The following is a 26935-nucleotide window of genomic DNA, read 5'->3' on the forward strand; positions in this document are numbered from 1 at the left end:
GGTTTTTTTTCCTTCTTTTTTCTTCCTTTTTTTTTTTTGTGCCTCTTCCAAGTGTACAATTGTGACAGCAAAATGCTTTGATAATTATCCATTTTTACTGCAAGCTAAGGCTCCAAATGTTTTAGGAAATTATGGGGTTTTTTGATCTTTAAAGTTCTGGTATGTTCCATCCCATTTAACAAAACAAAACAAAACAACATATGTTCAGGGTTGAGTTTTGCTAGATTTTAACAGACTCCGATTTCTCCAGTAAAAGCTTGAGTGTATGCACACTGGTTGTTCTTAATTACTATATTGGCAGTACTAGTTGGTGGTTTATTTGGTGTCTGATACTGTTTGTAACATCTTAGATAGTAAACAAGTGGAGATTGTAATAGATTAGAGAGAAAAAATACCAGAAGTAGATGTTGGGGATTTTTATTTATTTATTTATTTATTTTTAAAAAGGAGAAAAAATTTAAAGTACTATTAAAGAAATGATGATGTTATTTTAAAAGCTTTAAGAAAAATGTTAATTCTGTTGAGGCACTCACTGTTTCCTCTGCAGAGAAGAATTCTCTGTAATAATTCCTGGGAGAAGGTCTGCAGTCATTCATTTTACTGTGTTTTGTTGGCATGTTTTCCAGTGGAAACTTTCATAGCTGTGTCTTATATGGGGGCAAAAAATGCTGGTTATTGATAAAGGATTGAAGCTATAAAACCAAACATCCTGTCAGTGAAGATTTAGGAGATTGGTGCTTTCAGGGAAGTGACAAAAATTCCAGAGACAAGTGAACTGCATCTGGGCTCAGCACAACTGGTTTTGGGTATAGATTGATGTATAGGAAACCTGTGACAAAGCAAGAGACCACTGGATCCCAGACCAGTGCTCCTGACCACAAGTTTGAGATGCTTGAAATTCAGAACACTCTCTTCTAGACGCTCAGATCTGTTGACCTACCTTTGGGACTTGAAAACTGCACTTGGCAGAGCACTAATGAGCAACATGCATAAATTAGCAAGGTTAACAGAGTGGCCCATTATTACAGTCCCTTGATTTTCAGCATTGTAGGAGACACAGGAGGGAGGGATGTGCCCACTTCAGAGAGAACGGCTAGACAGATGCGCTTCGCTTCTTTGCAAGTTTCCCTTTGTAATGTGAGTGTGCTTCAAAGTGTGAAAATAAATGATGGTGATGGTAGTGTGAAAACTAAATACACCAAATGATAACAAGGCTGTAGAAATATGCTTTAGCACTAAGTAGGACAGGCAGTATCGCATGGATGAAAAAGGTTCGATATGCATTTTTAAGGCATCTGCAAGAAATCCATGCAAGCAATGCAGCTGGTGGCCAGGTAATGCTTCTGACCGTATGGGAAATAAGTTCCCTTCTTCCTCCCTGAGACATTTTCAAATTAAAAGAAAAAATGTGCTATCTGAAAATGGTGGCTACTGAATCCCTTGTGAAACCGTGTTCATTTAACTATAGCAGTATATCAAAGGCTACAAATTCTCTGTCTCTTTGTTTGCGTAGCATTTTTTCTAAATATTTGTCTAAATAATTCTTGTGGAATAAAGCTAAATAAAATATCTTTCACAAAGGCTGCAAGCATGCAGTTTTGCCTGTTGCTAGGGAAGGGCTGGGTCAAAAATCTGACAGTTACAAGTCTTGTTCAACTTTGCATATTTTTGTCCTTTTCAGAACAAAACATTCAACGTCTGTTGGAAATAGTAAAATAATTCCCCTCAAATAATTGAATACTTGACATCCCAAAGGGAGACACACGCCCTTCAGCCAGTGGTAAAACATTTCTTATCAAGAGAACACATTGTGTTACGTTTCAAGAAACTGAAGAGGCAACTTAATTTAAATCTTAACCAGTTTAAATCCTTGCATGAAAACTTTCTTACAAGCCCACTTACAAAGTCATAGTTGGAAAGTGGAAAGTCACAGTTAATACAGCCAGCCAAGTCCTGTCAGTTTTCACCTTATCAGGGCTGGAGCATGTGTAGGGTGAAATCTTCACCCTTTCTCTCGGCAACAAAAAGTCATCGGGATTTTGTTCTTGCCTTTTTGAAGAAGAATATTCCCATACTAAAGGCTTTTGTAGTTTTTCCTGTCCAGGGAATAGCCACCCTGAGGACCACCTCGTTGTTTGAGAGGAGGAGCGTGAGAGCAAGCCCTTGTAACCACCTGGACCCAGTGAAGCCCAGAGTGGAGTTGCTTGGCTACCAGCATAATCGATGCTCTTGAAAAAGCTTTTGGGGATATTTGTCAGGAAGAACAGAGACTTTGTAATATTTGAGTGCAAATGGTTCAATTTCTAATGTGGCAAAAAGATCAGGTAAAGATGTATTTCCTTAGATTTCTTAGTAGAAAAGATACCTTATGGCCACATGCAGTCTGTCTACCAACATAATTTTGCTCTTAATCAAACCTTGCCCTTCCTATAAGCACTTGAGATAGTAAAAGCAGTGCTGCCTCGGTAAGAAAGTGCTAAGGGTACTGATTCATGAAAGCTGAAATGCTCCAGTTTCCTTTCTTCTGGGGGAGCATGTGTTTGATTCCACTGAAGACAATGGCAGCTTTGCCAGACTTTTCTGGTATTTTTTGACTGCTGAACTGGTGTAGTGATAAACAAGGAATTCTTGAAATTCACCTTCTTGGTATTTGTGAGAATTGGTGTTCTGTTACCTAATTAATTAGAGGTGGAAAGACTCTGCCTACCCGCAGTTACTCAGAGTGCAGGCTGAAGTGGAATTAATTAGATGGAAATTAGGTATATTTCAATGATGGAGAGAACAGGAGTGGCTACCCACATGGTCCAACCAATCCCTGCAAGTTCAGTAAACAGATAACATAACTATTCCAGCCTGTAGATGGTAGTCATTTCTCTTTCTCAGAAATTATATGGCAAAGAGACTTGTACAACTTTGAGGGATATCTTCTGTCTGAGTGTGCAGGTGAAGCCACTAGAAATCTTTCAGATTCTAGCAAACAGAGTGAAACCGTGCCTATATAAATATCTGCCCATGTAAATACCTTACTGAGAGACAAAACCCTGGCTCTGTGATTTTCTAGAGAGGCAGGTCCCAACTAGGGAGGTGGCACTGAAGGCCAGAACACTGTTACTGTTTTTTCCAGATGAGGTAATATTATAAATAGGTGTGGAAAACCTACGAGGAGAGGCAATGGGATTTCTTCTTATTAAAGTAATGTATTTATATATCTCTCATGGATTTGGACCCCACTGTACTTATTCTGCTATGCAAACACAAAAGGTATAGCAAGGAGTTTGTAATCCAGATGAAGAACTTTACAGACATGCATGACTGTAAAGCCAGGTACAAGTTAGCATTTTGAATATAAAAGCTAGCTTCTTGTACAACATAAATATATCAGTATTCCTCATTGTTAAAGAAAAGACAGGGTGGCACAGTCTTTATGGCCTCTGGAGCATAGTAACAATTTTATAGAGTATTTTCTCATGTTCTTTAATAAAAATTTCCTTTGAATAGAAGAGGGACCTCTCTAAGAAAAATAAAAATCTCTATTTATTAGAAAGGAGTTTTAGAAAAAGAAACCCTGATCACTGAAGTGTAACTTTGTGCTCAGTAATATTTTTGTCCCCAAATAATTAAATTGCTTAGTCCCTTTGTCTTACCCAGATTAAATAGCTATGATACTTACTTTGTCTCTGCAGTAGATGCATTCTTTGCTGTATATGTTCTTAGAGACAGGAGCGTTGTGGAGAGCTGTGGGGCATATGAAATTGTTTTTTGAGATGATATTCCCGTGGGTGTTCCAGGTTATATTTACAGCTGAAGTGCGCATGTCAGTGGAGTCAACTATTTTGTAGTTACCAAAATCTGCTTGATGACAGAGTGTTACAGATGACAACCCTGAATTACACTATACATAGGTATCCAGGGTAATCAAATCTTTAACATATTGATAATGAGCCTTCTGAACATGAAGGGAGGAAGAAAAGGTCACTCACACGAGCTCCAGTCCCAGCGGGTGCAATGTCCTCATTTTTTGTCACTGACCGCACAAGACATTGTATGACAATTTTGTCAGCTAAGGATACACAAGAGAGAATTTTAATCACCAGTAAGGTGATCAATTCCAAATCTATTGGTCTGACCATCAAGAGGAGGTAGATACACAAGCAAGAGTCTTCATTGTACAGACATTGGGACTGACTACTATGCTACACAGGTGTAAGACATCAGAATCGGAGATACAAGAGGAAAGAAACATGGTAAACAAGATACAAAGTGCAGGGAGCTCTGCACTAGAAAGTGGAGAGACTGTGCTATTTCTGCAAGCAACCAGAACAAAAGTGAAAGACGTTAACATGTACATACTCATCTAATTTCCATGCTGGAAATTTCAGCTCAGCCCATGTCTCCAACAGAGAACTCTTTATTTCCCTCTTTTAATTTCCTCTGCTGAGCATACCAGTATTGCTGTAGCTTGCTTGCATATGTGTTGCCAGAAAAATACGAAGGTAAAGTATGAATCAGAAAGGAACAGGAAAGGTAAGAAGCAGGGCTCTGCGTTTTTTACCCTCAGCCCAAAGCTGAGTTGGAGGTGCTCAGTTACCCAATTTTCTGCTCTGCTTAGAAGGGGACAAAAAAGAAAGAACAAACTCAGCACTGAGTCAGCCTCCTTCTGGAAGGAGTGCTAGGACTCCCAGTGTATTAGAGGTCCTGTGAATGATCATTGTTGTTCTGCCAGCTGTAAAAGGAAGAGATGAAACAAGATGCTCTTTCTCTTCTAGACCAGGCTTATCTCCTAGGCCTATATTAGCATGCATCAAACTCCTGCTCTACTCTGCACTGGTGTGGCCTCACCTTGAGCACCATGTGTGGGTTTGGGTGCCACAATATAAAAAGGACATAAAACTACTAGAGAGTGTCCAAACAAGGGCTACAAAGACAGTGAAGGGTCTAGAGGGCAAGACGTATGAGTGGCTGAGGTCCCTCGGTTTGCTCAGCCCAGAGCAGAGCAGGCTGAGGGGAGGCCTCATGGCGGCCTGCAGCTCCCTCACGAGGGGAGCGGAGGGGCAGGCGCTGAGCTCTGCTCTCTGGGGACAGCGACAGGACCCGAGGGAACGGCATGGAGCTGGGACAGGGGAGGGTCAGGCTGGGGGTTAGGGAAAGGTTCTGCACCCAGAGGGTGGTCGGGCACTGGGACAGGCTCCCCAGGGCAGCAGTCTTGAAGTGTTTGGACAACACTCCCAGACACATGGTCTGATTTTTGAGCGGTCTTGTGTGGAGCCAGGAGTTGGACTTGATGATCCTTGTAGGTCCTTGCCAACTCAGGATATTTGATGAAACACATCTGGCATACAGTGTTTCAGGAACTATTCCCATTTTCAGAAAGAAGTTAAAATTCTTTGTCTTCAGATCTAAAGAACAGACCTTTGTTCATGCACTTAATTTCACCTGCAAGTTCGTGGTGAAGATACATTTTTCCCACTGTTTTAGGTTTCTTTATTCTCATGGATTTCCAGTTAGCTCAGAAGAGCATGAGGTCTAAAGCAAAGTCAGCTAATTAAAAAAAAAAAAAAAAAAAAAAAAGCTCTAGCTTGTTTTAGCTCATGGTCACTCCTTTATCTTTCATTATAATGTGTAAGTATGTGAATTTATAAATACAAACATTTAAGCAGGAACTATGTAGAAAAAATAAGCATTCATTAGAAAGTTTATATAGAACATGAGTGTGGTTGAGCACTGGAGCGCATTGCCCAGAGGCGTGTGTTTTTTTCCATCTTCAGACATTTTCGGACTCCAAAAGGACCAGGCCACGAGCAATCTGATCTAGCTCTGAAGTTACACCATTGAACAGGAGGTTAGACAAGGTGACCCACATGTGTACCTCCCAAGCTAAGTGTTTCTGTTATTCTTTATTCCACAGTAATGTGGCAAATTTAAACAACTGTAGTTATTTGTCACTTCAAAATATACAATGAAAAGTCAGGCCAAGTGTTTCACCTACTTTGAATTCATCTGTCAGAATCCAGGAGGAACACAGGGAACAATGAAGGGGAAATATGTTTAAAGTTCCTAAAAGTATTTTGTCTATATGTAAAACATTGCAGCTTTACTATCGAACATTTCTAAAAGTTGTAGAAACAAGCTGTGTATGTCTTGGCATCAGTTAGGAGAAATACAAAATTCATCCTCGTTTAGCAGCAGTCCCCCATTTTGGTAGGAGTGCCGCTGTTCCAGCAGCTGTAGTTGCCCATGCTTGGCTATGCCTGAATGTAGTTTTGCAGGAGTAATGTTGTGTCTGCTTAGGAGCTTGCCCAGATTCTGATTTGTACGGTGCGATCTGCAGGTGGTGCAAGTTGTTATACTACAGTGAACTTACTGTTTCCCAAACCGGGAATAAACATTTAAATAATGCAGGCAATGATTAAGTATGAGATAGTTAACATAAAAATCCTCTGCTCTTCTACACAGTGAGTCTCTAGGGTAAAATTTTATTAGTTAATGATCACTGTGAAATAGATGGGAGGCTTTGATGGGGTGGGTTTTGTTTTGTTGGTGTTTTGTTTTTTTTTTTTTTGGAGTGTGCTTTCAGAGTACATCACAGGCTTGATTTATAGACTTTCTCTATCTTGTGGTGCAGTGTGCTTTGTAGCCCTGGTCCTCCAGTCGTCAGATGTAGGGGAGATGCTGGAGCATGTCATAGATATTGTCTGGCCTACCTTCCTCAGAAACCCAGCACAGAGTAATAGGGTGAAATGTGATGTGCGCTTGGGTCTCAGCCCAGCGTGGGGCTGGGATACAGCACTCCATCACCTCACAGCAGCACCATGGCTCAGGAGGATCAAGCAACCATCTAATTCACGTCTTAATTTAACACAGCTAGTAATGGAGGATATAGATAATTTTGGTAAGACATACCACAGTTGACATTGGCTCTTCTCACTCACATCTTTTCAGTTCCACTGCAGCTGGGGAGATGAAACATGCTGTGGTACTGCAAGGCAACTCAACAGTTCAAGTGGCTTTAGCTGGTCTTGGTGGGTATAAATGCTACAGATAAAGTTGTGGCCAGAGATATGGGGGTGTTTTGTTTGGTGGCTGCCCTGGGCAGGAACTTAAGAGCACAGGAATGGCCATATGGGGCCAGAACAGAGGATCCTTTTGCCTGGGATCTGCTGCATATTCAGATGTCTCTTTTCTGTGTCTCACTTACCCACATGGCTTTCCTATGTAATATGTATACTGTTTGTGTATGCTGCAAAACTCTTCATTTCTTTCTTGGCAAAAAGTGTAATTTCCAGTATAAAGTCACCTAAAGTACACCGATTGAAGTAACAACCGCTAACAAAACAAGTAGTACATATTTTCCTCTTATGATCTTCTGAAGTACTGCTTGATATGTTTTAATGTCTAACATTCCTAAGGCAGATGTTTGTCACTCATGAAACATTAATTAGAGTCTCAGGATCAGAGAGAAGAAAAAATACATATGTATGTATGCATGTGCATCTGTTTGCCTGTGAACAGGGCACAATAGAAACTTAGTATTAAAAAAAAAAAAAAAGTAGTGAGTAAATATTTGAGGGGACAACTTTAACAGGAGTCGACATTAATTCTTATTAAGCAGAGTAAAGTAACAAAACTGCTATGTTTTTAAACAGTATGATTTTGGCATCTCGCTAGTAGAGTAGGTGAAGTAGTATAAACCGTAATGATAAATAATGTATATTATATTTCATCACAGTTAAATATGTAGTGTCTGTAAAGTTATTTTCACCAATATCCTGAGTGGGAGCATAACATTATAAGAGCTATCAGAAAATGAAATTGTGTTATGTGAAGAGCTACTATGAAGGAAAGTGACTGAGAACTGGAAGCCAGGAAAATGCACTTCAGTTCCCCTTTTCAGAAACACACAGACTTGCCTGTATTTTGCCTGTTAACGTCTGAAATTTGAAGGTCTTGAGAGAAAATGAGTACTTAACTAAAATGAGCTGCGTGCTGCTGTGCATGGGTTAACTTGACTCAGAAGTGTGCTAGAGGAATCAAAGCAAATGTTTTGAGGCTGCTTTCGTCTCTGCATCTGTCTGTCTGTCTGTCTGGGACAGAGAGCAGCTCTGTGAGCCTCTGTGCAGTCTTTACTAACCTACTTCAGCTGACAGAGGGCAGCGAACTGCAGTGGGTTTTGGTGAGTGTACTACTCAACTGATGTGCTCAGGGGGTGCTGTCCCGCCACTGGATCTGAAGGCCAAGGCTTTCAAAAATAGCTCAGAAAACTCAACCCTGATGCCCATAGGTACTCACTTAAGAGCTCTGATTTCTATAAACGCTTCATGGCCAAAACCCACAGTGTTTCTGCAGCCCAGGTTCCCGTCGAATTGCAAATGAATGCTAGAGATCTGAGCATTTTCTTCAACTGCTGATTGCAATGCAGAATGCAAACATATAATACGGAATTTTCTGCTTTTATTTCATTTGCCTGCACTTTCAGTTACTATGAATGAAAGGTTGGCCCAGAACGTATGCATGTCTCACAAATGAAGTATTCACATTGCTACATTTATACGCTGTGTATTTAAATACTGAATATTTATATTTTTTCTCTTTAAAATGAAAGAAAAAATATTAATGTCTGGATTTCCAAAACTGGCAGGAGGGTGAGATACTAACATTTGCCTGTTGGGTTCTGTCTTGTATCACCAAAGCACATTATCACCTTCTAAGTATTCCAATAGCAGTATCCTAATTTTTCTTTTCAGCCCATCTATTTCTCTTCTTGTATGCATTTTTCTGCATACACAAGAATCGCAAGAAGAGGCTTTGTTGTGGAGCGAAAGGTGCATTTTCCAGTTGTTGCTTGAGTTGATTTGTTATGTGCATGCTCTTGATTTCTTTGTACAAATTCTGAATTTCCATGGAAGTTATGGCATTGGTGTTATAACAGCTGGTTCCCACTGAAAAGGGTGATGACACTTCCCTCACTCTTGGCCACAGGTTCCCATCCTCTCTGATGTGTCAGGGCAGGTATTTGGCAAACTTCACTATTTAGAGAGCTAAACCAGCAAAAGCAAACAAGCTGCTCGGCTTTTTTTGCAGAATTGGCTTTTCATCATCGTGTGTCCCTGAACTGGCTCGCTGCAGGACCAGACAAGTGCCTGTGCCGACACAGGAGAAAGCAACTGGAGCAGGACTGTCCTGTTATGTCAGCTTAACCAAATCACATCCTTCAACAGCCTGAGAAACACAAGAGGACCATGGCTTGCGTTATGCCTGCCTTGCGGTGCATGCTGTGGCCTGCCGAGCCCGTCATCCAGACGGAGCAGCTGCTGCAAGGTGCCAAGCCCAGGCTGGCTCTCCTCGTGGAAGTGAGAGCAGAGAGAGAAGACTTGATAAATGCCTGTGTTTTGCCCCAGAATGGGGTTAACATCTGTTTTTAGCAGCCATGGACCCGCTGGTGAAGTGCAGCCATTAAGTCTCTCGTTCAGCTACAAGTTTGGTCGGATCTGTCACAGGCTCCCTGCTGGCCAAGCTCTTGCCCAGGCTGTCAGGACACAGTATTGAAGCTTGCATTTTGGTGGCAGAAGGTAGTACTGTGTATTTTCCCCATGGGCAGGCTGTTTCTGTGGAGCACTTGTCACCGTGTGTCACATTTTATTGTGCCACCGAGCATGGTTCAAGGTTTTAATGAACATACTGCTCTCCCTGGGCAGCTCTGCTCTGCCTATCACTCAGAAAACACAGGATGGGTATAAAAAGACCCACTGTGTGTGTTTTTAACAGTGCTGCTGCACATGCCAAAGGCCTTTTGTGGTCTGTATGAAAAGTGAAGGCAAAACACCTAGGAAGTAATGGGCAGCATTCATAAAAGGAGAAAATTTTGCATTACCAGGGTTGTTCTAATCCCCACTGCATGCTCTGGAGAACTTGATGGCCATCTACTGGTGAAGCCTGGGTCTTTATTTTAATGTGCAGACTTTTGCATCAGGGAAAAGCCCTTGTACGTCTGTGAACTGTAGAGATGCATATTTTCACTTCTATCTGGAAATAACACATCTGAAGTTTTGTAGATCATCCTAAATGCTCTCATCCAAAAAACGTCCAATTGCGTTCATTCATTTCCCTGTGAGCAGTAATAGCTATAGGTGTTGCAGCTGGAGGCAACTAGCTGTCTCCCTCCCAGGATTTATGTTAGTGTAATGGTTCCTATACCAATGCAGAAATTACACTGTTTTTAGGAATAATGAGTTGCAAATAAATAAATGTCAAGCTGACGAGCCAGAACCCGATTTTTTTCTTCGTTATTTTATCTCCCAAACTTGACGCATCAGCAGTAATTTGATATATCCTGCAATTTTCCTGGGATATTACATAGGTGTCAGCCCTATTGCTAAACCCCTCCTTGAGTTTTAAAGGCTGCCTGAGATCTTGGATGTCAGCAGGAGAACTGGCAGCTCCTCCTCGGGGCACCCTGGCAGCTGCTGATGTTCTTCCAGGTCTTCACTCTGGGCACTCTGCGAGGGACACTTAGTCAAAAGAGGTTGCTTTTTTTTTCTTAATATATATATATTATTTTTTTTACATGATTTTAAACACATTGGAAACAGGAAAAAAAATCATTACAAAAAGCAATACCTGTGAGTTCCCAGTCATTTCCATTCTCAAGGTGCTTGTCTGCTGTGATGCCATCAGACAGTAGTTCTGGAGCTCTGTGCCGGGCACAGCCACCTGGCAGATCCCCAATGGCCTTTCAAAGACACAAAACATGATTTTGAGGACTTTGCTCTTTTTTTTTCTGTCACTGTGTGTGGTTGGCGAAGTTATTTTGTGAAAATTGCTCGAGAAAGTGGAGGGTGTCCCTTTACTGCTACATGAACATGAAAAGAACTGAACCGAAAGTCCCTGCGAGAGGCACTAACCTCAGTAACCTCAAAAAAAAAAAAGCATCTGTAGGCTCTTTTTAAGGTTTCCTGTGGCATCTCCAGTTAAACAGTCACAGGGCTTGTGCAAGGCTCAAACAAAGCTGGTGCTCGGTTCCTGGCTTTTATTTCCTTTTTTTTCCGACCTGGCTTTCTCCACCTGTGAGCTCGTCTGCACCTAAAATGTGTGCTAACTATGGGGTGCCCCTGCGGCACAGGGGCTAGAGAAGATCCCCTTGAGGGGGTGCTCTGAGCTGTCACCTGTGTCCCTTCTGCTGGTTAGCAAGAATTTAGAAGTGGCAGCACCGATCATGTGGCGCCGCTTCATTTACACCCTCCTGTGTAAACCCCCAGGAAAGCAAGAGCAGCTCACGCCGTGAGGTCACCTTCTGGTACGTGACAACTAGCTCCTTAGGAGGTGCTGACTGTGCTCAAGGTTCGTTTTTTTTCCTCAGTGCTGGCAATTGCAGCAGCATTGTAAGCTTGATCCTCCTCCCATTTAAACAAACTGTATTATCCAGGACCTGAACGCCCTGTTACAAAACAGGCTTTTAAGACAGCTTGTAAATCCCATGCAGCAAAAATGATGCACAAATGCTTATTTTTGAAGATAAAGGTTTTCTGGTCCTGCATACTGGGTTATGTACCCTCGGTACTGAGCTTTAAGATTTGATTTATGTTTGCTTTCTATTTTATCTGGCAGGGTGTTAAAAAAAAAGAATCTGGAGTAGTGGGACTGATCTCAGTTAATCGTCTAACCCAAGACTTTCATTTGCCCTGAGATGCAGATGCTTAAATACAATTCCTAAGCCATATACGTGACAGCTAAACATATCTGTATTCCTGTCACATAGTTAAAGTGCTGATGTGTCTTACTCTCTTGGGGACTACTTTTTGCTGGTTAATGTTCATATTATGGCCCCCTGTCCATTTCTTCCTCTCTTTCAGAAATTCCCTGCATGCCCATTTACACATATCATATTCTAGGCAAAAATAATTAATCTGAAAAATCTCTTTGCCTGAAGGTGAAGTATATATTGTGTTAAGAGAAAAAGAGGGCTGTCAGAAAGAATGCTCCTTTTTCTAAGTAGTGTTTTAAATTGGGATTGTACTTTAAAAGCACTGAAACAGAAAGAAAGATTAATAATTTGGACTACCACAAATTTTAAACCTAAAGATTTGAAATGCAATAAATTGGAACATCAGTGAAATCACGTGCTAATGGTGTGAAATGCTGTACGCAACGTTTTAACCCGATACAATCATCAGCAAATTTTGGAAATCCCTGAAAGTGAAGTTTATGCCAGAACAGCTACAGCTGTAACAACACTGGCTATTGTAAAGAGGATCGAATATTGATTTTGACACAGGAGCTTCTCAGCATCAGTATTTCTTTCAAATGCCATTCTTAGTATTGTAGTTTCCCCAGTGGGTCTTGCTTCTTTTCGTGAGCAGATTCAGTTTCCTTCCCTATGATTCATTTCCATTTGATGGTCACAAGTTATTTCAGGAGCTGAGAACTTGCATCTTAAGAGTTTAAAAGAGTATCTGACAAACCTCAAGGTCATTTCCGTGAATGTCAGTAAACCTGGGAATGTGGTGGAAGTCCCAGAAACTTGAGGAAGGGCAATGTTGTTCCTGTACTCAAAGTAACTGAGCAGGCTAGTATAACTGTAGGTGAACACAACTGCTGTGCAGTATAACTGTAATGGGGCTGATAAGGAGATCAATCAATAATGATTTATAGCTGGGTAATATAATTAATGGAAATCGATGAGGGTTTGGATCCTGGCATACCAACTTGATAATGTTTTATGACACAAGTTTGTCTAACCCAAGGCTACTACATTGTTGTACCAGACTTTCTTCAAGGATTTGACTTGATATGCAGCGTATTTATAAACCAAAGCAACATGACTTCAACGTTACATTTTGGTTGCTTAAAATTGGGGTGACTGATGGGCCTTAGGACACTGGAGTAAATGAAGTATCTTCAGTGAGCATATGCATTTCTGTGGGGATTGTTCCCTGGCCCTGTCATACTATTTTTTTTTATTAATCATCAGTCTGAAAGGAAATAAAATTCATTGACTTACAGGTAATTGAGAACTGTTAAATAAGGAAATGGAAAAATCACTGCTGCAGGGTGATAGGGATCTCTTGGCAATGTGTATAAAAGCAAGCAACAGGCGTTTAGCCAAATACAAGGATCCATAGTTCAGATCTGGGTGCTGGAAACACTTTTTCACAAAAGGTGTCAGGATTTTATCTATTTAAGCTTATCAAGGAGAAATTATGGAGTCTATCTAGGAAATTGTTTAGAAAGAAGGGTTCAGTGAGTTTGGAACTGGACAAGTAAAGTTGAAATAAAGCTCAGATAAAGTCAGACTAGTTCATTATTGGAGCAGTATTTCAAGGATCATGGTGTTTTCTCTGGCAATAAGCACGTCTAAATCAAGACTTCAATTATTTCATACTGCAAAATATACTCTAGTTCAAGCATGAATTGTTTCAAAGAGGTGCTGTGGACTATGTTGCAGAAAAGGAAATATTTAAGTAATTGCTCGGGTTGCTTCTGGCATAGTGATTTATTACTGCTGATGTTTTGGGGCCCAAGGTATGTGCTGTGCTCTTGCTTCATTTTTTTTCCTTCTGTTCTGTTTTTTTAGTTCAATTTCACCATTCAGTATTGAGAGCACAAGGCGTCAGAGAAGGTCTGAGTCTCCAGACTCCAGGAAGCGGCGCATCCATCGGTGTGACTTCGAGGGATGCAACAAAGTGTACACAAAAAGTTCCCACCTGAAGGCCCACCGGAGGACGCACACAGGTAAGGCTTTGCTGGCACTGTGTTGCATGGTTAAGACAAGCAGGTTCCTTTCTGCCTAATATAGGACCAATTGAACTTGCATCCTACACTAACAGACAAAGATCTGGATGGAAATAATGGAGATGTCTGCAGGTACACCAGTATTGGCATGCTGGTGCAGATCAGGACCATACTTTTGAATTGAACTTCCCTGTCATCGCCACTTTCTATGTTTTTCTTCTCAACATTTAAGCACTCTTAGCATAAACTGGACTCCTTTCAGCTGAAACTAAACAGAAAAGTGGCTTCCATGGACGCATCTAATGTGTTTCAACCAACAGTGGATGACCATTGCTTGAGACCAACCAAAGCTTGTCCAAGAAAAACCATCAAGAAGATGAAAGAGTGTGGACATGGATCTTCACCAACTTTTTCACTCTACAGACGTGCTCCTATTGAGCTCTTATATTACTTGCTTTTACAGATGTAGCCTTTCAATGACAGGTGCTGCTAAATACCTTCCATTCAAACCAAGTATAAATTCAAGAACTCGGGATTTCTTTCTGGATGCTTTCAGAGGCACCTAACGCATACCACCAAGGGAAGTCAGTCACTTAATGAGAATAGGTTGTATTGGGTCCCTTCACCAAAAATGCAAGAGAGGTGCCTAGATGAGCTGGATCCCATTCAGTGATGATAATACTTAATCAATACCTGGCTTTGTTATTAACTTTATAGGTCATTACTACTCCCCACGACAGACATATGAGGGCAGCTGAAGCAGTGATGTGTAATTGTTGTAATTTTATTGTGGAGAAACTCAGGAATAGCTTTTTGAGGTCATCAAGAACAATTTAAAAGGTGACCGCTAGAATGGCTAAAAAGGCAGTGGACAGAACACTATTGAGTTTCGGTGCTATTCCTAACTCTGCTGCTGATCTACTTAAATTAAATTTATTGATCTCTCTGCTCTTAATGTACTTCAACATTCTTGTAACTCCTTGGAGAAAAGATGGTGTTTGTCCAGCATACAGCACAAAGCTGTTCTTTGTTGAGAACCTGGTGGTGCTTTCTGTGGTGTGATGTACTCTAAAGAGTATGAGATATTATTTTAAAAAATTAAGTGATGACTTCTCCATTTCAGATGAAGTCACCTCTGCATCATTCTTTCCAATATGTCTTTAGGTTGCTAGGACTTTTGTTGAGAGGAATACTAAACAAAGCTCCATCCTAATACCCCCCCCAAACTAATTCCTGTAAAGTAGAGTTCCTTCCTATAACAGCATAAACGTTCTGGGTATTTCGTTAGGTTTCTCTCCACTCCAATTATTCTGATTTCTTCACATCTTCCCATTAATGCCTGAGCTTTCTCTCTTAATGGTTTTGTCTTAATTCTTTTTCCCTATTCCTTATTATTTCCCTGTATATTTTGTATTCTGATGTATTTTATGTACCCTTACACTTTTGCCTTGTTCTCTTTCATTCTTCTTTTACTTCCTTTATCTCAATCTAACTCTACTCCATCCATTTCCTTCTTTGTATCCTGATTGCTAAGTTGTTGCCCAATTCTTTAATGAGTCTGTAATTCATCAGTGATCTCATGACAGACTAGCTCTTGTGTATAACACACCCAAATCAGTGTTAGATAGTCTGCACCACTGAAGCTCAGGCTATGCATTTCAGGTGCTCAAAACTAGGTACTGAAGGCATAAAATGGTGTTGGTAATTGCAGCTTTTGCAGCTATAACTCTCTGGTAGCATGAAGGGAGTTTCTGTACCAAAAGTAATGCAGGATTCGTCTCTCCAGCTTTGGTTCCCCAGCGGCTGGGTGTCTAGGCTATGCTATCTGTCTGGGATCTCTGGGTAGTCATAGAAGAGGGTTTGGCACCTCTGGGGCACATTATTCCTTCTTCAGGTAGACCCAGGGATTGGCATCTGAAGGTGCTTCTATTTCACTGCTGAATACAGGGGAAGCTCAGGTACTTGCCTGTTAGCTTGCTGAAATGAATCCCCACCCCAAAAGGCAGCTGCCTGAAATATTTTATAGTCATGTTGGATATTAGTTCATTCCTTCAGGGAGAAAAGAAAATACAATAGAAAAAATAACCTCAAATCAAGAACCTTCATTAAATGATCAGTTATTAACTGTTTTATGTTGTCATGTCTTTGTGCCTGCTGCAGCGTAAGAAGTGTAGTCTAGAGAGAAGGTGAGCACTGAATTCAACCAGTAATCCAGTGAGAAAATCCATATTGTGCTGTTAAAATGTGTTTCACGGAACGCTTTTCAGGTCTTGGTAAGAAGTTGATGTAATCTGACTTACATGTAGCATTGGCCATGAGCATACTCTGTGTATTAATCTCATCTTACATTTTTTTATCTTGGCTTTTACTTTTGCTTCAGGCAAAAGAAGTTAATTATTCACGTATGACCCACAATAATTAGTGTGCAGTTTTGGATAAGTATAAATGAATTATGACAGCTATGCACGCAAGGGTGAGCAAGTTTGAATAGGCAACTTTCTGAGGAAAGATCACAGAAACTCAACATTGCATAATCTGGGCTTTTTTTTTTTTTTTTTAGGCAGACTGATCTTGCTAGCAATTGTTTAGCTAAGCAGGATGTTTTTGAAAACTATTTTTTTCATTTACTATATATTCATAGTCACTAAAACATGCACATTCACTTGGAAACCAGAGGAAAAATAATACGGCATTTTGACAGGATGAACTGCTTTCTTGGTTGGAAAGTACATTTCTTTTGAACTTCATTAAAAATTGAAACAAAATATTACACACAGTAACATTTGCATTCAATTCTCTTTGAGTGTTCCCTCGGTTTTTTTAAGTAAGCCATCAGCCAACTTCCAAATAGTTCTCACCAGTGTCCTCAAACCTTCGTGTAGTGGAGTGGGCATGGAAGCCACTGGGGGGCGAGCTTGAATTACGTATCGTCTCTGAAACTGGGAAAACTGCAAGTGAAACCTGTAATCGCTGGAGCATTTCATAAATCACAAGCACTTGCTATTGAATTTCTCTTTCTAGTATCAGGTTCTTGTTGTTGTTTTGCCAGATCGTCAAATAAAGCTATCAGGAGGTATCGGGTGTGATGGAGAGCTTTCAGAACTTGCAGTCAATCTTGTAGCTCAGGTTTATCATCTTTTTCCACAAGGAGAAAACGGTGAGAAACTGGCTTACCGGAGTTGCGTAGAGTTAGTTTCTGCTTCAGTGAACATAAAGAAAATTACTAATGTGTGATTCTATAAATGAGTAATCTTTAAGTATCGGAAAACTAGCAGCTCTGGGTTGCATTCCCCATCTGCCTGTGTCTGTTGTGTTTAGTGCAGGCACTCGTGTCAGCCCTGGGAGTTAATGGTGGAGATCTGAAACTCCTGTTCCCTGTGAGGCGTGCACCTATGCGGCCCTGGTGGGACTCATCTTTGTTAGCTTGCTTCTTTTACTTTGAAGACAGATAGGGAAACAACCATAGCATTATTTTATGATATGTAATTGCTATTTTAGGTCCTCTAGGAGATAAATTTGCCGCTGACGCTTCCAGTAGGACAGCTGAACATTTGAGACTAAGCAATACTGGTTCTTTCCACTTAGTATGTTCTTTTTACCATCAAAACTTAATTCTAAAAATATTTAAATTTTATCTTATCACTGTTTCCATTTCTACTAGACCTGGCTTGTGAAAGATCTACAGACTCTCTTCCTTTTAAACAGAGATGATGAAAATCAGGCATGTTTTATGTAAATCAAAGAGTCAAATCATGCTTGCTGTTGAGAAGCTGACATGGGTTATAAAAACTGGATTTTAGTAACTGATCTGTGAAGCTGGTGAAGCTGGAAGTCATGGGTCTGTGGAGCTGTAAAATTGGCAGTAAGTGTCAAAGATTTCATTATTTTGGCAAAAAGCAGGCATATGTTTTCATGCCAAAATTTTGAGGGCATGTATCTCAACCTCCTCTCTAGTTGGCTGGATGTTTCTGAAATGTCACCAACAAGCTGCAAAGTAGTCAAAAATGCAATTTCTCTGCAAAATTTCACATGGGATCATTATTTTTCAATCATCTGTAACTAAAATGAAACTAAATATAAGAGCTGAATATGGTGAAGGTGGCAGGACAAAGCCACCATTTATCAGGTCAAATGCAAGACAGTTAAGTCTCGGGAGAAATAACACATCTCAGGTATATATTATTATAGCCTTCATCAGTATAATGGTTGTGGATAAAGGGAGTGTATGGAACAATGAGGGGACAAGGGAGTGAGTTTTAAGAGAGGGAAGAGGGAGAACAAGAACAAACACCCAGGACCCTTTGGTTTACTTGCCGTAACAGTGCAAAGGAGGCATGAGAAAGTGAAAACACCTTTTGGATAGACGTCAGTGGTCACAGGAAAAGCACACAGCGCCTTGTGTGTTCATAGTGATTTCAGTTGTCTTGGTATAAAATAGATTAAGTAATGAGAAGCGTGAGTGTCAAACGATGACAGGCTCTACCTGCCTGCAGAGGCACTGCAGGGAGCCCACCTCTGTGCAGCTGGCTGTGGTGGATGTCCCATGGCATGCACATGGTGCACCGGTAAGTTCTTCCACCCCATAGAGGGCAAATCGTCCCACTGGCCGGCAACTTCACTTTTGATCCAGAGGCTTCTTGGTCTACAAATACTAGTCTGTGGTATCCTCTTTTTACCAATAGTACCAAAGCTGACCTTTGCATATTGTGACCCAGTTTTCATACGCATCATCCATCTCCTCTCAAATAGGGAGAACATGTAAATTTGAGCCATATTATGTAAATTGAAGAGGCAAATTATACTGTCTGTTAGGGGCCTGGTAAAGAACACAGAGACTTTGAAACAGGTATAATGGATAGTACGTGTGGAGGATATTTAAAGCTCTTCCCTTTCTTCTAAGTATGCAGAGTACACTGTGTGGTGTGAATGCGTCACAGTCAAAGCGGTGCCTAGCACGGGGATTATGACCTGAGAAATCTAACCCACTAACTACATAGTCATTTAAAGGGAAATTTGATTTGTGTTGGATTTCACATCTAAAGTTGCTCACAGCTAAATCCATTTCTAGCTTCTTGTGGCTACCCTTTTACCATATGGAAAGGCCCAAGGAGTTTAAACTGTTGTGTGAATCATCCTGAAGAATTCAATAAAGGAATAAGATGCCTGCTTTAAAGTTATGTGCAGCATGATTTTACATCTGATAGAGAAGTGATTGCTTTCTGTCTCTCACTTCTGTAGGACTTTCTTTATAGCTGGTGTTGTAGCTATACAATCACCACTTTGTATTTCAATGCAGTGCTATTTCAGTCATTAGTTACTACTTTCTAGAGGAATGTGGCAGAGTAGCTTCTTGGAGTCAGTTGCAGCAGAAGCCTGGGATGTTCCAGTGGCATGAAGTAGGAATGGATTTAGTCCATGAGCATAGGGCAGGGTGTCATCCAGTCACAACTGTGGCTTTGCTCCTGCCTCCAGTGGGTGGAGGAAGGCAAGGAAGCTTCCTCCCTGTCTGGAGAAGCTCCTGCGGGGCTCCGACACGGGGTTGTGGCTGCAGATTTTCATCTGTGAGCTCCAACCAGTGCTGGGTCCAAATCAGTCTTCTTGGTGCCCCTGCTGCCGAAGTTGTGGCTGCACTTAAAGACGCAAGCTGAACATAGCCCCCAGGCCAAATAATTTCTTTTAGTGTTCAGGGGTTTGTCCTTGATCAACGCCTGTATCATTCCTGAGATATGAGAGCAAATACCTTTGCCTCAGACGTAATGAAGCCTATTTGTTAGTGTCAGGGGGTCCTCATCAGCGTGTCCTCATTACATGGAGACACTAAACATCTCAGAAATGTGGTTTTGTACCTGAGAAAATGACAACATTTCCTCCCCAAGAAGTTCCTTTTTCGCTGGGTTGAGACACCACCCTAGAAGAGAGAGGGCTAGTGAGTACATGGGTGTTTTATTTAGTCTGTGCTTTTTCAAACATTGCATTCCTCTCACTCACTGTTGCTCCATATATTATTTTAATATGAAAGGGCCCCTGTCATTAGTCTTTGTTCACATTTTCCTTTCAGCAATTTCAGAGCAGACTTAAGAAGTCAGAGGCACCAAAATAGTTATTTTTGCTCGGTAGGCTTTAAAACTCCATTAAACCTGTTGTTTTCTTAAGGTCTGTTGAATGCCTTTTGCTAGCTATACGTTCCAGAGAGATATTTACAGGTTTGTAATCCCTTCTTTAGACAAATATTGGGAGGAAGCAACATTTTTAAAATAATCCTCTTGGATTTGACCTGAACTGTGCAGATTTTTGGCCTACTTTAAAATTAACACCTCTTTGTCACCTGCCCACCAGACTCTCTATTCAAAAGCCCAGCTTTTCTTTCTCATGTCCTACGTGCTTCTTAGGGCCTTTATCCCAGGGCTCTTCCTCCTGCACGTAAATCTGCTGAGTGAAAAAAGCTGCAACAGCAGGTTCACATGCTGTTTCAGAACCTAGGAATTTAAATAAACAAAGCTAATTTAAAAAGTAGTTTTCTTTAAGTAAAATAGGATGTTCTATTTGTTTTGGGTGACGCTTTTATTTTTTAAGAAATATTTTCATTTAGTGTTTAAAATTTACTGCCAGTTTCAATAAACATTTGAGCTTTCTAATGTGGAAACCAGTATATTTAATGGAAGTCTTCACGTCTAGCTTTTTTGCCCTTTCTTCATGCAATTTCTGTTTAGAAGATAGACAAATACTTTAATAAACAGGACTGCTGAAGCCTCAGCCTGTTGATGTTCCTGGGTTCAGATTTCAGGACAGAACTTAGGAGGTATTTAAAATAGGGTGTCTGCTGGTAGAATACCTACCAGGGTATAAAGGCAGACTCACCAAGGCCACCGTATCCTGGTAAGGTGATGTTCAGAAATGTGAACCTCTGCTAGCCGCCTGGATGTAGAGGGATAGTTGTCCGAGTCCAGCTACTTACGGGCAGGTGTCCATACCACAGGGAGCTCGTACATCCAGTTCTCTTCCAATAGCCGCTCCGTGGAAAGTTAAATGATTTCATTTCTGGCGCGTTCTGCGAGCTCTGAATTCACCTTACACACAGGGAGTCGTTTCTCTGCATTGTAGGTCTGATGCCGTGCCGATATGGAAGAGTGCCCGTGTGGTTATTCCAAGGCACTTTGATGGGAAAGCAAGTCTAATTGTGTCTGTGATTGCTTTCAGTCTCTAGGTTATGAAAAATATTTGCAACAGTGCCCCTTGACTTTGTAAATATGGGGTGCATATGTGTTTTGTCTGTGTGTGGCACGAGGGAATAATGATGATTTCATTATGCAGAATAAAATTTTCTCTAAGTAAGCCATTTAGTGCTTAATATTCTACCTCCAAAGAACTGCAGTTCATCTGAGGTCTCAGGCATGATTGTGGTCTACCATTTTCAGCCCTGCAGTGGCATGAAGGCGAGAAAGACCTCCCTACTCCCATTCCCTCCAGTGTGCATTCCCAGATGTTGCCTCCAGATGCACCCAGACCTAGAGGAGTAAAAACACATTACAGGGCTTCCAAGGACGTTAACTCTTGCAGCCCACTCAGTCCCAGACGGGGAACGGATAGCAACATGCTACGAAATGCCCATTTCTGGTAATACCACGTCTCTCATGAAGTGCGCCTGGAGTTGTTCGTGTCCGTGCTGTTCTTTTCAGGGCAACCTGTCAATCAGAAACAAACTCTTTGAGAATAGAACGTGCTCAAAAGTACAAGTAAGTTTCACAAAAGCCTTTGCTTTAATGTTTTATTGATTTTTTTTCTGCTTACTTTTTTTTCCTAGAAGGAAAAAGGAAAGCAGAGCCTGAAAGCAAGTGTTTTCCATCTTCATTTTTTGCAAACAAGTAGGCAGAGAACTGGGGAAATTTTATAAAACTTCTCCTTTCCCATGAAAAGAAAAAGATAAAATGACTCCTGTGTAGGATGGGTGGTTATTTTCTGCACTTCAGTATTTTCTCCACGTAGGATATAAAATTTTCTGGTATCTCGGTCACATTAATTCTAATTTTCCCAGTCTCTTCCCTCATCATGTGTATTTTGTCAGTTAATATTTTTCTTTGATATTGTATGTATTTACTCTACATTTTATGGTGATAAAAAAATTGTTATATCTATTTAGAAAGCTTTATACTATTCACAACTCATTTGCTTAACTAGTGAGGTCTTTAAGGGAGGTGTTTTTCACTGCTCTGTTTCTGTAAACAGCCTGGCACACCAGGGTCCTGCCCTCTGAATGAGACAAAGCTCAACCCTTGGAGCCTTTTTGTTGTTTTTGGTTTGTTTGTTTATTTCTCTGGGGAGTTGCTTCTTGTTTTGTTTTGTTTTGTTTTTACAGTTAGTGGAAGGTTTAATTTTTATACTGAGAGACATCAATATTGCTCTAGCTGAACGTGCTGGAGCAAGTCCTGGAGCATCCAGGAGGAGTGACGGGAGCAGAATCGGAGACACGGTTATTGAAGATGGAAATGGAAGTGTCACTTAATTGGCATCTCCCTTGCAGTTAGGGACCACAGAGAAGACAAGGTGTTTTCTCTGAGGAGGTCAGACCAAAACTCAGGCCACCAGCACCCCAGCCAAAGAGAGTTAGTTTACAAGTCTGCTACCACCATGTGCGCAGCTGGCTGCTGTTGGAAGTGCATCACCTTTCCCAAATTCCTTTGTGAGTGAAGGTTGCCATAAAAGGAGAAATCTCATCCTTACCCAAAGAACTGGAATTTTGATAGTCCCTTATTGCTGTGGCTGGAGGGCAGGAGGAAATTTCCATGCTCTCTCCTACTACAAATACATACAGAGAGATGTATGTAAGCATATACATATACTTCAATTCATAAGTATGTACATATATATAAATAAAAGGACCACATCAGGCAGGAAAAAATGATCAGAAAGGGTAATAAATGCTATTTGTCCCCTACTTTTGGGATTTCATCTAGTTCCTGGAATCAGGTGCACAGGAAGAGGCCTTTCACATTTCCAAAAATTGTATTTTTACAGTTGTTAGGGGAATTACATTTATCATTTTATTTCAGCAATGTCTTTGACAATCCTTGTCCAAGTCCCTTTGGAGGACAAAGTCTCTGTGCGGAAGCCTAAAAAGCAAAAATGTGGAAGAGAAGTTTCTTGTATTAACTCTTTGTCTTCAGTGTGCGCAGTGGCAGAACAGGACTGAGACTGGTGTTGTGGGTTTGCCTTCTGAAGTTATGGAGAGTAGAGTTCTTGTGAGTCTGGAAATAAAGGCATTTTATGCTGGGATTTGTATTTTGTGTTTGTATGCTGAGATTTTGTATTAAAGTAGCAATAAACTGAGGCTGAACCTAAAGGGGAGTATGGGAAGAGAGACAAAGGAGAAATAAATAGATAAGGGTCCTTAACTAATACTGATCTTGCAGGGGGAGTGATGAGAAGGGCCAGAATGGCAAACGGTTCCTAAACTCAGCAGTGTGGTGAAATGAAGGATACTCATGTTGTGATGTGGGAGAATGACTTGGGTCTGAATTACCAGACATGGAGCTTGCAAATAATCACTTTAAGAACTCCCAAAAATCTGATGAAGTTCTGTCTGGTGTTTGAGAGTGCAGGTTGTCACTATGATTTTGATTTGAAGAAATTGTTTTGTTCAGTTGTCACCTGAAGAAACCATGTCCCTTTGCTCTGCCTAAGACTGAGAACGAGGAGTAAAAAACCTGAATTTCAAGACGTTGCAGTAAGCACAGCATGTTCCCATTCTGCTTGTAGAAATTATTTTCCCAGACTTGCTCAACTGATACGAAACTTTAATCTCTTCCCAGAAAAATCTTTGATTTGCATATTTTAACAATACTGAAGCAAAACTCAAATTTATTATATTCACAAAAGAGATATAGTGAACCAGTAACTTGGAAACAGAGGTTCAAAATCACCTTTTGAAAGATATCAAAATAATTGAATTACATTTTTGAATCAAAATCAGTGCAAATGTTTCAATCATTTAAAGGGATGAAACTGAGATCTAGTGGTCTCTCTACAGAAAGTAAGGTGTTCTTAATATGTGAGTCATAACGCTGCCGTTCATTTTCTGCAGTTTTGGGAAGGCTGCTTATGCTCAGTGCCTTTGTTTTCCTACCTGCAGAATAGACACAAAGATACTTGTTACACGGTGCTATTATGAAGGCAGACTTTTATAAGGTATTAATATATTTTTTTGTGAAGTGCTGCACAAGGCACTTTAAAGTTGGAAAGTACTCTATAAGTGCTCAGATGTTTTTCATTAAAAAATTATACTAATAAAAATATCACACAAAACATAATAGTTGTCATTTTTCCCTTTCCCCTGTGTCTAAAAGCTAAGCTGCCCTCTTCCTCTGGGAGTGCCTGAGGATGCTCTTTATAAGATGGTGTTTTTGCTGTAAAAAGGTTCTTTTCTGCCTGAAATTGCTTATTTTTAGTAGAAATGCAAGATGTAATAAGCCATTATTTGTGGTTTTCCATTTATGATTTTCCCCCTCACAGCACTATCAGTATGGGTGCAGCGTGACCGTGCTGTGTGTTTTAGAGTGGTTCTGGTGTTTACGTGGGAGCTGAAACCAGCTGACATAAATACTACACATTATGTTTTGCATAGCATCCTGTAGCAGAAACCAAACCAGGAACGGCTCTGAGATGTCCTGACCCTGCAGACCTGTTGACTTCCAACTAGAATATGTAACACCGTCAAACATAGGCAGAGGCATGTTTGCTGGAGTATTTGTTTTCTTTCGATTTGTTACGGGCTAAGTCCTTAGGACCTCACTCTGTTTTTATGTGGGGAATACTCACTCCTCCATGTGTAACGGCGGTAGAAACTGTATTAGGAATGTATAAAGATGTGGCCATAGATAGCAGGGCTGGGCAGGTGCCACTTCTTAAACCATGCAAGTTTGACTTAAGTCCTTTGTAGTTTGTGAATGGAGTGAGGGACAGCATCTCCCCTATGCTCCCACCTGCCCAGTTTGGAATCGCTGCACAAAACAATAAACCAAGTTTCATCTCCAAGTGCTTCTCGAACTTTTTCTTTCCCAAACTGGAATTTTAGCATGTGGCTTTTTCACAGGATAGTGAAAGCTTAAATGCAGAAAAGTCTGACTAGATGGCTAAGCCTGTAACCCCGAACATTCTCTTGTGTATATTTTGCAATAAAAAAGTTAGCAGTGTTTCAAAATGATGAATACCACTGCAGGGGCTATGGAGAAGGGATGTAGTAACTCAGAGTCATAGTGAGAGTTATGTACAGAAGTGGATGGATGGGACATAATTGGGAAAGGACACTCACTTGTAATAACAGAAGGGAGTTTGTCAGAGATAAAAGTGGGTTTACAACTAGATCACTGGGATGATTTCTGTCCTGGTAGCAGACAGTTACCTCATCGTTACTCAATGGCATAGTTGCCAAAAGCCTGCTAAACTGATGAATAAAAGAAACTTTAATAATACACAAATGAAAGGGACTGCAAGTGCCCAGGGAGTACCACAGAGTATCTGCAAACGCAGCCAATAAAGTTTCTTGCCTAGGGAATGTAAGCCCAGTTCTGTTACATGGGGCATTTACCCTGCTGGCAGACCACCCCGTAACTCTTTAGATCGGGCTTTGGTTGCAGCTTCACTTGAAGCACTGAACATCAAATACTGTGATACCAGCTAGTTGTTGGGCAGAGAAAAATTGCTGAGGAGCGTACCGCGTCGGAAATTGTGGTGTAGAGCAGACCATGCTCCTTTCGTCTCTTGCATCTCATGGTCTCTTGCTGGTACCAACATATGACATTTTTTCTTTAGAGTATGCGAATATCACTGGGTTGTAAAGTAGAAGTTTGAAGGAGATTTATTTCCGTGAGTGAATGATCTTCCGGATATGGGAAGACAGCTGTTGGGCTGTGGGGAAGGTGGAAAATTTTTGAAGGATTGACTAAATAATGGTCGTTATTCGGCATTATTAATTCATTATTTGCTTGAGTTTAGGGAGATTTAATGAGTAACTGTTGTAACTATGTTCTTAAGTGCTTAAGTGAGAGGAGTCATGGTAGTGTAGGAAAATTAATATGGTAAAAGTAATTAAACTAATTCAGATTGTGGCATCTGGATTAGAAAAGGCAATGTTTTGGAGGGCTCTTAGAAGCAGATGTTTTGTTAATAGAAGATTAAAAAATGACTAGTTCCATTTGGGGCATTGAGTCATGCCTTTAAAACTTTCTAATTAACTTCCCCAAACAATAGAAAATACTCATTTTCTACGGGGAACTGCCTAAAAGAGCCTTCTCATGCTCCTGGGTCCCACTTGATTTGTGTAAATGACTGTCGTGGTATACTGTTTACTGTCTATGTATTGCAGAGCTGCAGAATACCATCAGAATACAGTTTCTCTGTGTTTCACGATCCTTTTGTCAAGTTTTGGGACAAAGCAATAGGGCTTGCAAAGACAGCTGGGAAAGTAGAGAGTCAGCTTTCATGAATATGTTCACAGCTTCAGGCTGTTATTTTTAAAAAGGTACCTTCTGTAAGTCTAAAACCTTACAGATTCGGAAAATTAAGCTAGCTGACGATCTTTTTTCTTTTTCCAGTTTTCTGTTCCTCCCTGTGTTAATTACTGCAAGTTCTTTGTCTCTTTCTGCAGCTCTCCTTCCTACATTTTCCAAAGCCTGTCCGCTGTTCTGTCTTCCTCCTCCATTCCCATGTTTCCACTACCCTGGGCAGAGCTCGCACTGCCTGCCTTTGCTCTGTAGAGCTGAATGGGCATTTGAGAGCCTTGGTGCGTGGCAGTAACTCTGAGGCCCATGCTCTGGCATCTGCTGAGCCATTGAGGGAGCTGCAGAATAAGAGGTACTTTGAACCCAAGAGTGTCTTAGGCACTTAAGCTCAAGTGCTTGCACAAAGGTAGAAGTGTCTGAGTTGAGTATTTGACTTCGACTCCACTGCAATCCAGACCTGAAATGGTGATATATGTGTAATATGTGTTGCTCCTCTGTTCTGGAGGGCTGTAGTCCACCCAGGGGCTTGGGAGTGCACCCAGCACTAACCAGAGCCACCAAAGCCCCACAGATGAGTAAGCACTGGGGATAGTTTCCTCCAATTAACTAACTAGATTTGTCCACTGCCTTGATCACCATTTTCTGGGCTGCCCTGTGAGGTCCCATTTCTCTGTTGATTGTGCTGGGAATTTCAGCTGTGAGTGTTCGAGTTCATC

At 40.9% G+C, this 26935-nt stretch overlaps 1 protein-coding gene across 12 annotated transcripts in view; it reads left to right on the plus strand.

Annotated features, from left to right (window-relative positions):
* The window catches only part of KLF12 (KLF transcription factor 12), a 248643-nt gene that overhangs the window by 209311 nt on the left and 12397 nt on the right, over window positions 1-26935 (plus strand). For 11 of the 12 annotated variants that reach the window (XM_048079122.2, XM_048079115.2, XM_066987684.1 and 8 more), the window contains one exon: window positions 13568-13725. In XM_048079122.2, coding sequence (XP_047935079.1) covers window positions 13568-13725 — 158 coding nt within the window. Of the gene's footprint in view, window positions 1-5765; window positions 7020-13567; window positions 13727-26935 lie in introns of those variants that run through there. The other variant, XR_010827454.1, reaches the window with a different exon arrangement.

The sequence above is a fragment of the Anser cygnoides genome, chromosome 1 (assembly GCF_040182565.1).
Source record: "Anser cygnoides isolate HZ-2024a breed goose chromosome 1, Taihu_goose_T2T_genome, whole genome shotgun sequence".
NCBI classification, from domain to species: domain Eukaryota; kingdom Metazoa; phylum Chordata; class Aves; order Anseriformes; family Anatidae; genus Anser; species Anser cygnoides.